The sequence below is a fragment of the Rhamphochromis sp. 'chilingali' genome, assembly GCF_963969265.1.
Source record: "Rhamphochromis sp. 'chilingali' genome assembly, chromosome: 4".
In the NCBI taxonomy this organism is placed as follows: Eukaryota; Metazoa; Chordata; class Actinopteri; order Cichliformes; family Cichlidae; genus Rhamphochromis; species Rhamphochromis sp. 'chilingali'.
This window is the reverse complement of record NC_137948.1, coordinates 20,913,593-20,925,383: the sequence shown is the minus strand read 5'-3', so window position 1 is coordinate 20,925,383 and position 11,791 is coordinate 20,913,593. Positions and strand designations below refer to the sequence as shown.

The following is an 11,791-nucleotide window of genomic DNA, read 5'->3' as shown; positions in this document are numbered from 1 at the left end:
CTGGAGCACGATTAAAAAAACAAAATTTAAAAATGACCGTTGTTGTAACGCAAACAAATTACCAACATGATCAGTGCAAGCAGACTAGATGATTCATAGAATTATGAAATTACTAACGGCAAATTTATATATGAAAGACTCTGTCCCAACCCTTTACGATCCAAGGTTTCCACTGTATCCATGCGGACGATCTGATTTCCTCGTGTCAGCATTGTTCCCACATCATCATAATTAATGTTGTTCCAGGTTCAACATGGCAAGTGACCAATCACCTTCTTGTGACGTCATTCCTTTGCGACTTCGAAATACCCGCCTTCGAGTATTTCGAAATACAAGTGAAGAAGCGAGAAACCGCCGCCTGTCCGCCGAATTTGAAGTCAATTTAGGATACTTTCCTTTAATAAACGGTAAGCATTATACATATGTTCCTCACTTGGCTTGCTGTTTGTTTGCTAGTGATAGGCTACTTGACGACAGCATTAGCTAACCAGTGTTACGGTAAGCATTATACATATGTTCCTCACTTGGCTTGCTGTTTGTTTGCTAGTGATAGGCTACTTGACGACAGCATTAGCTAACCAGTGTTCTCTAGACCAGCGTTCCCCAACTTTTTGGGTGTGACTTATGGTTGTGTGCTGAATCTATGAATCAAACTATCACCTGGAAACATAATTAACTGGTCCATAGCTGTGAAACTGGACATGAGTTCTTGATTCTATGGAGATTAACAGTAATCCAGAAATTTACAAATTTGTCCTGGTACATCGCGTAAATGTTGTCCCTGGGACATCGCGTAAATGTTGTCCCTGGGACATCGCGTAAATGTTGTCCCTGGGACATCGCGTAAATGTTGTCCCTGGGACATCGCGTAGATGTTGTCCCTGGGACATCGCGTAGATGTTGTCCCTGGGACATCGTGTGATAGCTTGTTAATAATGGAATGAAAATTATTGATTGTTATTAACTTGTGAAAAAGAAGTGTAACAAATCCACATGTTATGTTCTTACACCCTTACAGAAACTGTGACTCCTTCACAATGTCAGGTAAATGTCAACTCATGTTGAATAATCAACCAATCAAGCCTTTTATTATCACATGCAATGTTACACGTACAACTGCAATGAAAATTTCACCCCCTTCTGACCATACATATATTGCTTAAACATCACATTGGGAAGATAGGTCGGAAACAGTTAGGAAGGTCAGAAAACAATTTAATTAATAGATGAGGGGAGAGGAGGAGAAAAAAGAACTACAACCAGACAAAGCTCCTAGAAGACTGAAATGGATGATGGTTGCAGCATGCAAAAAGAAAATGATATCTGTTGACTACAGCATATGCTTTCTCACAGATTACCTTGTGGGAGTAGCTGGACCAAACTCTATTGGTATTTCAAGTTTGAAATCCCTGTTTGACCAGACTAACATTTCAGATGAGGTACCTCTTGACATAAAAATCCTTTTATGTTGTCATAAAACTAATGTTAAATTCTGCTTTAAATACACTTTATTGTACAATTTACTTAATGAATCGTATTCCTTAGTTCTGTTTTTATTTATATGTATTTATTTATTTGTTTTATAAGGTAATAGATGGCCTAATCTATTTGCAGTGTGAGGTATGTTGAAAAGCTTTTTTGATCATAATGACATAGCATGTTTACGTTTTTTGTAATGTATTTGAAAACATAGGTGTATTTATGTTATTTTTATAGAATTTCCCTCACATTTATCCAATACCAAGCCAAATCACTGGAAAAATTTTGGATGGGTCCACAAGAGCACAAAGTGCATACTTTTTGAAGGTATGACTTGGACTGTGGTAACTATGTTCTTATCACAAAGGGTTTATAAGTTGCCACTATAAACAAACAGCATTTTCCAAAATTGAAGCCTTGTCAGAAGAACCTGAAAAATACCTTTCTGAAACCTTTTCTGTGTAAAGACTTGCTCAAAAGCAATGCACACAGATTAAAACATTTCTGTCTTGGCCAACTGATAAAGAACACCAAAAATTGAGTGGTGCGTGTTGAGTCTGTGGTCTTGATTTGTTTTGTACACACTATAGAAATTAATTAATGTAAACAAAAAATGACACTTTCTATATGTTTGTGTATCTGCAGAATTAATTACAAGTCTCACCTGACAAGCTTTCGCAGTTTTGCAGTGTCATTCTTGACAGAAAAACATACTTGTCACATTCTTTTTATTTCCAGAAAAACATCTTTCAGATGTATGAGAAATTGATTGGAGCCTGTCTGGAAAACGGCAGCCACTGGACCTTGTTTGTAAGTTGCACAGATTTTGCACTCTCTCTTGTGCATGATACTTTTCAGTGTCCCTCATTAGGAAAGCTCAAGGCCCAAGCCTACCATATCCATCTTTTTACAAAACAGTTTTGTGATATACCCAAGAGGACCATAGTCTATATGAATTCATTTGGCGAGTCGGAGGTCAGAAAAAGTGCAGTGTTGAAAAACTGGAGGTAATTAATTAACATATTTAACATAACATATTTAATTTAATTGAAATCATTACAGAACGTGGTTATTGATTTCTCTATATGCTTTTTATTTGTAATAACTGCGATCTCTCAACTCATTTGCTTCAGCAAGAGGCTGCGCTGGAGAGTGGACCTTGTCACATGTGAGCCACCCACATCAACAGGATGGGAACTCATGTGGAGTGCATGTCATAATGGTACTGAAAACTATAGCTTTAACCTATATAAGTAATGTTTACATTTTTGCCTATTCAGTTTTTAAAGCCTTAGAGGCAGGATGGTAAAATCTCAATTTTTTTTGTAGATTGAACCATTTCAGCAGTAATGCTTTGCTTTGGTTGCTCTGTTTTTTTTGTGTGTTTTTTTTCTCGGGGGGGTTAAAAACAAACAAACATTTCTTTGTTAATCTAATTCTTTTTGCTCTTTTTTTTTTTTTTTTTTCTTCGTCAATTATTAGTTTGCCCAATCTCTCATTGACGGTAAAACACAAGTGGAGGAGTACAACACTGAAGTCACAAAGCTCAGGTCCCGACTTTGCCACTACTTATTTTCCTCAATAGGTAAAGATACAATTAGCCGCCGCCTTTTTCTCTAACATTGGAAATTGTAACTTGTACTTAAACAAATTATATTTTGCAGATCGAACTAGGAAGTGCAGTCAGTGCTGGTGTGTGATTGCAGCCAAAGACCGGGTACACTATGACATGTCCTTAGCCATATAGATTGTTTATATAATGGACTTTGTTCATTTGTTTTTTGTTTGTTTATTATTTCTTCTTCTTCTTCTTCTTCTTCTTTAATTCACAGGTGCAGTGCCAGAAATGTGGTGCCTACAAGCACATGCGTTGTTCAAAGTCTGGTTGTGGCATCTGTATCTTCTGTGAGAGTAAGTCACAATATAACTAAACAATGTCCAAAAATGTTTAAAGTGAAATTTTTTTTCGTAATTTTGCCTTTGCACACCAGGACTGTGTTATTAAAGTGGATGTTTCAAGATCCAGTTTTTACACAAAACTATTTTAGACATAACTGTGTCGTATTGTGGGGATTTCTCTTCACAATTAAATTGATATAGTGCTGTTTATATCATTCTTCTTTATGTAACAGCACAGTGCAGCACAGCAGAGGGAAAGGAGTTGTGCAGCATAGTAGGTGGCTATACAGGAGGAGCAATAGAAGTAGCCAGTGAAGAATGTCATCAGGGAAAGCATCAGGCAGCGAATGACAAAGGAAAAGTTCCTAAGGGAGAGAACATCTGCAGCAAATCGACAAGTAACAGTGAGATAGGAAGACTGACAGTCAGAGATGAAGGTACACAGACTGAAAGAGATGAAGGTACACAGACTGAAGACAACGAAAAAGAAGCAGAAGTATACGGCACAAGTCTGAGTACAGATAATGCTGCTGCTGATGATGTTGACAGGATCGATGCAGATACAGAATTCCAAACTGATTCAGAAGGAACTAGTACAGTTTACAGAGTGCATGGTCGCTTATCTGTACCAAAAAAGAAAACCTACACAATAACAGAAGACGAGATCAAGCGCAGAATCAACGCAGAGAACATGTCAGTTCATGTTTTCAGAGGTTTGATTGGGGTAGGTATACATTTCGTGATTTTGATATCACCTGAAATAAATCCGGGTTACTCGTATCAATGAAGTGACAATGTGGCTGGAAATTGTGCATTTGCTGCAACATATACACAATTACACCATGTAAACAAAAGCATTTAACTTTGTGCGCGTGTGTGTGTCTCTCTCTGCTCTTTTGGTGTTTGCACTTTTTCTTTTTTAGGGCCGTAAAGCCAAACTGCCCGCAATGATTCTTGACAGGCCTAAGAAGGCCAAAACTAAAGTAACAGTGTTTAGTGTTCTGAGTGAAGAGGAGGCTGGGGAGCTAGCCCTCGGGTTTGCCGGAAGATTGGCCTGCGATGTCACAACAGACATGGTCTGTAAAGGCAGCGACCATTCAAGTGCTGATATGACAAAGTAAGTTAGTAAAACAGTATGAAAGTTGTATCTTTTTTGGTATTATTTGTCATTTCCCCGTATTTGGGTTATTGGTGTAACATTGTTAATCTTACTTTCTAATAACAGACAGACTCTTCTCAAAATCCAACACAACCTTAAACATGAGCTGACTGATTCCTCAACCTTCAGTTTGCTGACACACACCTTTGGCCCCGCTGCACTGGATTCTGTCATTTCATTCCTGTGTGAAAAACTTGATCTTGTCTCTTAAATAATGAAACCTTTTGTGACTTTTGTTTGTTCTGTAAATCAGAATCTTGAAAATTGTTCATTGTTGTTCTAAGTTTGTGTTAACTATTTGGCAAAAATGATTGGTTCCTAATCCAAACAGCATAATGACTGTTCTAGCACATATCTTAAAAATGCTACAAAGAAAGAAAATTATCACATATGTTTCAATATGAATGTAATTGTGTCACACTCGGTTTGTAGTAGCTTTCCTGTTTTATTTTGAGTTTTGGTATGTTTACACTGTTATTTTTATTTCCCGTGTGTTCGTCTTCCCTTATTAGTTTTACTGTATTTAGTTAGTCTGATTTAATAACTTATAATTATTTACTTTCCAGTGTGTATATATGCTCCTCGTTTGGATTATTGTTTGAGTTCTGCCTGTCTTTTCTATTAAAGATTTGGACTTTTGGACTATTAGTGGACCTCGTAGGTTTTTATTCTGTGCAATTGGTAATTGACTGGGTTTAATTTAGTGGCCTGGAAAACAGGCCGGAGGGGTCTGGTCATTTTAACCCCCTAAGACCCGAAATCTTCCATGGCATGCATTTTTAATTTCTCTTTGATATTTGGGCCGATTGGAACCCGATGAATGTAAAAAGAAAGAATTACCAGGTTTTGTTTTTTTTTTTTTTACCTAATTTTTGTTTCTGAGAAAAATGAGAGCCACATGAGGACATTCATTTGAAATTTCGATAGAACAGTTGCAGTATAATGTCCTCGTAACTGTATATCAGGCGCTTGTTGATCAAGATTTAGTATTTTGGTCTAAATAACCCAAAATGTGATGTCCACATGTGTGGACGCCAGGCTGGAGTAAAGTGTTAGAGCTATTTATACCTATGTAAACTTTTATACACTGGTTTTTACCTGTCTTGTTTCAGAAAGGTTTAAAAGGGTAATGTCCACAGTTTGTTTATTTATTTGTTTGAATTCCACATATTTTATTAAAGTAATTGAGCTTGAACACAGAAAAAACTGAATCAAATAATCATAAAATCAAATCACTTGCACTATACTGAAGTCTAATCTACTCTGAGCTAATGCCGGTTTCCAACACTAATGATCGGGTGAAGGAGAGAGATGAGGGTGTGCACGGCCACTGGTGCTCTTATCCCTGTTCTTTGTGATACAATCCAACAGGAAAGCAGTCAAACCCTTGGACATTAGCCAAGTTAACGTTCACAAATATATACACACAGAGGAACTCTGAGCCCCAATGTCAGCATTAGCACAAACATGCCACTTCATACCAAATCTCAGTGTGAGGTCAGGTGTTAGTCTCATTCCATTATTCTGGCTATATTTTCTTACTCATTACTATTAAACTTATACTTAAGACTAACTATTAACAAAATCACACCCCAATAACTCTGTTATTACACTTTGTATTTAATCATAAAAAGGCTGGATGTTGAAACCTCTTACTTCTATTTTGTATGAGCCGGGGGTTCTCAACAGCTGATACTCTATGTCCAAAAAGTGACAGGTATCGTTTTATGGAGCAAAAAACTTAAGAGCGCATATTTTATAAATAATACCAACAATTACAAATGCAGACCTTTAATAGTAATAAGTAATCCTTTATTTATAATGCATAGCAATATAAAAATAGTAACATATGAAAATATTACAATGGGCACAGATGAATTTGTATCAAAAACAGCAACCAAGCCAAAGTAATGAATAACACACATAAATAACAACTGCTTGAGAGAGCAAACAATTTCTTTTCATCTGTTCCTTGGCAGAAAGTTAAGACAGCTATTCAGCTTTAGGTTTCAATAAACAGAAGTAATGGATGCAGTCCCTTTGAAATGTCACACAAAAGTCTACTTGTGCATATACTTAGCTTTAACTCTTCTCTTTTTTGTTTTGTATTCCAAAAGGTTTTCATTTTCTCCAGAGGATGTCTCTCTTTCAGTGGTTATCGACTGTTCACATTCATTTTCACAGACTGCTGGAATGTCGATGCTGGCCGAACGTTTCTTGCTAGAATACAATGGCCTAATTTTGCGTGCATTATCTGTCGTCTTTATTTCGTACTGGCATATACTTTTGCCTACTTGTTTTGTTTTTAAGACATTTGTATGCAGTTCATCTATCATTGCAGTAATGCCCTCTGGAATGAATGCCCACTGTTTAACTGTGTCTAAAACAGCATTTAGTTTTCCAACCGCATCTTCTGTGCATTTTTTGTCTGTGCTTTCAACTACAGGAGTGTCATTCAAAGTTGATAGAGGACTTTTCAGAGAGTTTGTCATTTGTTTAAAATGGCTACAAGCCACCTTCAGGCAAGCACATGTGTTATAGTGAGAGAACGTACAACAAGTGCACTGAAGTGTTTCAGCCGATGCAAAAAAACACAGATTTCCAAACAAACTTGGCATTTTTATCACTTTCAAGTCCTCACAGTGTACAAAGTAATGCCTTTCTTTCACTGCAATTCTTGCCAAGGTAGAAATGTCTGTTTCCATGTTTGGATAGATGTCATTGTCAACCTCTGCTAATTTTGCAAGTAACACTAGATGCTTGCAAAGAAGTCCTCGTAAGCCATATGTACAGTTGCAGTAGGACTCAACAGGGCAGACGTCATACACTATGTCTTCTCTTGACTCAGATGGGACTTGATATGCATTAACTCCATGGCTGTTCTTGACTGTAATTTTAAGAGCCCAACCACTTTCCATCAGTCTTGAAGCAGAGTCTGAAACTTGAGACAAGGTGTCAGCAAACCTGTTTTTCATGCGGCCCACATCTTGCAGGGTTTTTATGACTGAGAAGTAGTCGTCGGCCTTCCCTAGGAGCACTTCAATCAGATCATCCAGACGCCTATTCGTGTAGCCAGATAAAAACTGGTATTTCAGGCGGTGGAAAAATCTGAACAAAAGTTATTTGAAATGATTAGTAACTGTAATTGAAGGAATTTAAAGTTTTAATCAAGACTGTATTATTTTTAAAAAAAATTGGAATACCTATTGCACACGTCTTTTATAAAGGAATGCTCTGTGCCGGTTTAGCTGATTTAGGCAAATCCACCTACTCTGTTTTTTGTTGTGATAACATAAAAAACGCTGCTAGAATTTAAAGGATTTGCCTAAAACCTGTTCTGGCAATGACATGAAGAACCTACTCAGTTTAGCCTCTTGGATTAAAGCATAATATCTTTTTTTCAGCAATACAATCGAATGAGGTCAAAATAATAAATCATACCTTTCAATCACATTGTTTGTTTCAGAACGAGCGTGACTGAACCGACGGCCGTAGTCACACCACATGTGGCCAATGCCTTCCCAGTGCTTCTGAAAATACTGGCACACCAAAGGGTATTGCTTAAATGTCTGGCAGAACTCTGCTGATGTGGCTTTAAAGTCGTCCTCCTAAGAGAATTGGATGCAACAGAATATATTTCAATCCATTTAACAGACCTATTGAAATCTTTAATATTATGTATTGAAGCCCTTTTCCTTTTATTGAATAACATTAAGAATTTTAAGTTATTAATAATATGTCGTGTTTTTGTATTAAGAAGCAATTATTTCTTCCCTTACAATGGCTAAGAAGGAACACTAAACCTATAAGCATATTTGGTTTCAGCATCTGTCTGTGAAAGAATCCCACTCACAAGTTCTACTGCACAGTGGGTGACACAATGATGGTCTGCACAGCTTAAGTACTTGTTTTGATAAGCAAGATAAGAAGCCAGTTTTAGAAATTGTTTCAAAAATCTATTTTGTATATCTCTGTAACTTCTTTTAGCAACTGAAAGTTATTATGCTCATAGTGTAATCAAGAAATCAAAATGTGAAATAGACAAATTACACTTACAGATGTGCAAGCTTTCAGCTTACAAAAGAAAGAAATGATTTCATTTCTCTTTTGGGTGTTAGAAAGCCCATGGACCCCGGACTCTGATTTTGAAAGCCATCGATTAACAGCCTGTGAATGTAAGAGAAAAAAAGTTAATCTGGAGAGAGAGACAGAGGAGCAGCTGTACAAAAAGCATAAAAGAAAGCTGACGTCCAAAAATAACTTTGTCACTCACTGGACAAGAGGACCTGTGCATTACAGAAATCAACCAGGCAAACATATTTTTAAATGTCAAAAAGAGCTTTGAGAAGCAGCCACCAGAAGATGAGTGCACTGTGGTCTTAAATGAATGGACAAAGTTACTCAACATTTTATCCCTTTATATTCATTAACCTGAGTAGGTGAATATCACAATGAGGCAAATCATAACAATAGGACCCTGTTGTAAAAATGTGTTTCAGGTGCATCTTAGACAACGTGAAAAGAAAACAATGTGGTTTACCTGCAAGACATGGTACCAGCATAGAAGGATAGCTGACTCTGGAAAAACCTTCTGCAAAGCATTTATTTCCGCAAAGTCTTTGTCAACCATAAATGCTCTACAGAAAAAAAGAAAACACTAAATGAGATTAAACAGTATGAAAATGTTTTTGCTATCTCAAAGCACCACTTCAATGCCAAATTAAACATTTCAACTCACAAGTAGATATATAAAATACTGCATACAGCCTATAGGAATAACTTTAACAACTGGAAAGGAAAGTTTTTTGCAGCCCATGCTGCAGCTATAGCATTAGATTCTGGCATGTTATAACTTTTTTGAAAAGGAATTATTTCAAAATTAATAGCTGTCAATGTATTTTTAACCTCAGGGAAGTTGGGAAATGCTCACAAACTATTCCAAGAACAGTTTCCAGGGTTTTCTGACTTTCGTTGCTGACAATAGCATAGGCCACAGGGACTCCATGCCCATGATCATCTCTTACAACAAGTGTGAATAAGGGAAATGAATACTGGTTAACGCAGTGCGTGGTGTCAACAAATACTAACTGTTTTGCACAGTTCTCCATGTTTGATTTCATTACAGGTGTCTGCAAAACAATCATTAGTTCTTGGTCAGATGTGTATGGTTGATAGAAGAGAACATGTTCTTGATGTTTTCCATTAAGTAAGGTATGTACACTTTGACTGTCTCCACAGTTAAAGTGCTTCTTCCTCATCATGCAGGTTCTAACACTGTCAATGTCACGTGGTGTGACAAAATGCTCTCTGTTGTGAAGATCTCTGTGTCCATGTTCTTTGGCCCATTTACGACATTCGGTTAGTATGATGGCTGGCTTAGTTCCAAGGGAAAGCAGTTCCTCAATCTTCCTCCTCAAATCACTGGAAATATTGTTGAAATGTGCGTCTTTTGGGTCCGAAGGATCATGCCCATCATGCTTATCATATGTACACTGCACGATGACTGTGTGGTCTTTCCAACATTTGAGTACTTTAAATGAAACATAGGCCTCACAGCCCACTGCTCTGTAGCTGTTTCGACTTTTTCCCCAGCTCTGATGCAGTTGAATTTGTAATAGTCTCTTTTCCTGTCTTTACCTGAGGCAACATTTAAACATTTATAATGTCCATGAAGGGTTAATGAGTTCAATTTTTCTAACACAACACTGAATGGGTCCTCCTGGCATTGTGACACATGCACACAAAGTTGTGTGTCTTTTCCAGTTCTTTTTTTTTCGTCATTCAGAACACTTCTTCTAATTATATCGTCCATTTCTGGTGGAAAAATAACGAAGGTTTAATTAGTCAATATTCATTAATTCATTCTAACTTGTTTTAGTTTTTTTTGCAATACAATGTAAATATTAAATATAATATTAAAAAAAAAATTAATTATATATATATATATATATATATATATATATATATATATATATATATATATATATATATATATAACAAACAGGGGCTAAAAGAAGCTAAACTTTCATATGGTATGTCTCTGGCAACTATAACATGATGTCCCGGGGACAACATTTACGCGATGTCCCGGGGACAACATTTACGCGATGTCCCGGGGACAACATTTACGCGATGTCCCGGGGACAACATTTACGCGATGTCCCGGGGACAACATTTACGCGATGTCCCGGGGACAACATTTACGCGATGTCCCGGGGACAACATTTACGCGATGTCCCGGGGACAACATTTACGCGATGTCCCGGGGACAACATTTACGCGATGTCCCGGGGACAAATTTGTAAATTTCTGGATTACTGTTAATCTCCATAGAATCAAGAACTCATGTCCAGTTTCACAGCTATGGACCAGTTAATTATGTTTCCAGGTGATAGTTTGATTCATAGATTCAGCACACAACCATAAGTCACACCCAAAAAGTTGGGGAACGCTGGTCTAGAGAACACTGGTTAGCTAATGCTGTCGTCAAGTAGCCTATCACTAGCAAACAAACAGCAAGCCAAGTGAGGAACATATGTATAATGCTTACCGTAACACTGGTTAGCTAATGCTGTCGTCAAGTAGCCTATCACTAGCAAACAAACAGCAAGCCAAGTGAGGAACATATGTATAATGCTTACCGTTTATTAAAGGAAAGTATCCTAAATTGACTTCAAATTCGGCGGACAGGCGGCGGTTTCTCGCTTCTTCACTTGTATTTCGAAATACTCGAAGGCGGGTATTTCGAAGTCGCAAAGGAATGACGTCACAAGAAGGTGATTGGTCACTTGCCATGTTGAACCTGGAACAACATTAATTATGATGATGTGGGAACAATGCTGACACGAGGAAATCAGATCGTCCGTATCCATGCAGCCTACTGTGGAGGTCACAAAATATGGCGCTCCAGAGCGGCTGCAGCCAGACCCTTCTCAACATTTTCTGAAGAGTTGGTTCCCTTTCTTCTTGAGTATTTTGCAGAAAGCATAGGAAACCAACAACTTCCCAGTACAATGCATCAAGGTTTGACCAGGTTGATTCCAAAGCCTAATAAGGAACTATTAATATTGATAATTGGAGACCAACTAGCTTATTAAATAACGATTATAAAGCATTTGCTCTAATTTTAGCTAGTAGACTTAAGATGGTTCTTGACTCGGTTATTGATGAAACACAATCTGGCTTCCTGCCCAAAAGACACATAACTATATCAGATTGGTTTTAGATATTCTGGATTATTCTGACCTAATAAAT

The 11,791-nt window shown here is 37.3% G+C and overlaps 2 protein-coding genes across 6 annotated transcripts; one reads left to right on the top strand and one right to left on the bottom strand.

The window, feature by feature from the left end:
* Window positions 1–173: 173 nt before the first annotated feature.
* LOC308395126 (uncharacterized protein) lies at window positions 174–5,246 on the top strand. Of its 3 annotated transcripts, XM_080879815.1 has the most exons (13): window positions 176–407; window positions 1,019–1,044; window positions 1,354–1,439; window positions 1,588–1,620; window positions 1,717–1,806; window positions 2,218–2,289; window positions 2,398–2,486; window positions 2,613–2,701; window positions 2,962–3,064; window positions 3,144–3,196; window positions 3,312–3,390; window positions 4,302–4,495; window positions 4,604–5,236. In XM_080879815.1, the coding sequence occupies exons 2-9, from the start codon at window positions 1,038–1,040 to the stop codon at window positions 2,979–2,981; spliced, it is 486 nt and encodes a 161-aa protein (XP_080735941.1). In that variant the 5' UTR covers window positions 176–407; window positions 1,019–1,037; the 3' UTR covers window positions 2,982–3,064; window positions 3,144–3,196; window positions 3,312–3,390; window positions 4,302–4,495; window positions 4,604–5,236. The 3 variants fall into 3 exon arrangements, 1 of the variants encoding a protein (XP_080735941.1); XR_013971335.1 differs by having other exon boundaries at window positions 174–407; window positions 2,398–2,701; window positions 2,962–3,029; window positions 4,604–5,246; XR_013971336.1 differs by having other exon boundaries at window positions 2,398–2,701; window positions 3,144–3,171; window positions 3,312–4,495; window positions 4,604–5,238.
* Window positions 5,247–6,327: 1,081 nt separating this feature from the next.
* On the bottom strand, window positions 6,328–11,386 carry LOC308394852 (uncharacterized protein). 3 transcript variants are annotated; one of them, XM_080879433.1, is made up of 6 exons: window positions 11,179–11,386; window positions 9,443–10,351; window positions 9,078–9,174; window positions 8,594–8,704; window positions 7,979–8,145; window positions 6,328–7,645 (listed from the first exon to the last, which is right to left on the bottom strand). In XM_080879433.1, exons 2-6 carry the CDS (start codon window positions 9,796–9,798, stop codon window positions 6,598–6,600), a joined length of 1,779 nt encoding a protein of 592 aa, XP_080735559.1. In that variant the 5' UTR covers window positions 9,799–10,351; window positions 11,179–11,386; the 3' UTR covers window positions 6,328–6,597. The 3 variants fall into 3 exon arrangements, with proteins under 3 accessions (XP_080735559.1, XP_080735560.1, XP_080735561.1); XM_080879434.1 differs by having other exon boundaries at window positions 9,626–10,351; window positions 11,179–11,384; XM_080879435.1 differs by lacking the exon at window positions 9,443–10,351 and having other exon boundaries at window positions 11,179–11,382.
* Between the last annotated feature and the right edge of the window lie 405 nt (window positions 11,387–11,791).

Excerpts from the sequence above, each read along its gene's own strand:
- LOC308395126 (XM_080879815.1), top strand. Across the intron at positions 1,621-1,716 it reads TAATCTATTTGCAGTGTGAG|AATTTCCCTCACATTTATCC; the intron begins GTATGTTGAAAA and ends TTATTTTTATAG. Across the intron at positions 2,487-2,612 it reads GCAGTGTTGAAAAACTGGAG|CAAGAGGCTGCGCTGGAGAG; the intron begins GTAATTAATTAA and ends CATTTGCTTCAG.
- LOC308394852 (XM_080879433.1), bottom strand. The coding sequence starts at position 9,798 with ATGATGAGGAAGAAGCACTTTAACTGTGGAGACAGTCAAAGTGTACAT. Across the intron at positions 8,146-8,593 it reads AGCTGAAAGCTTGCACATCT|GAGGACGACTTTAAAGCCAC; the intron begins GTAAGTGTAATT and ends CAATTCTCTTAG. Across the intron at positions 7,646-7,978 it reads ACAAACAATGTGATTGAAAG|ATTTTTCCACCGCCTGAAAT; the intron begins GTATGATTTATT and ends ACTTTTGTTCAG.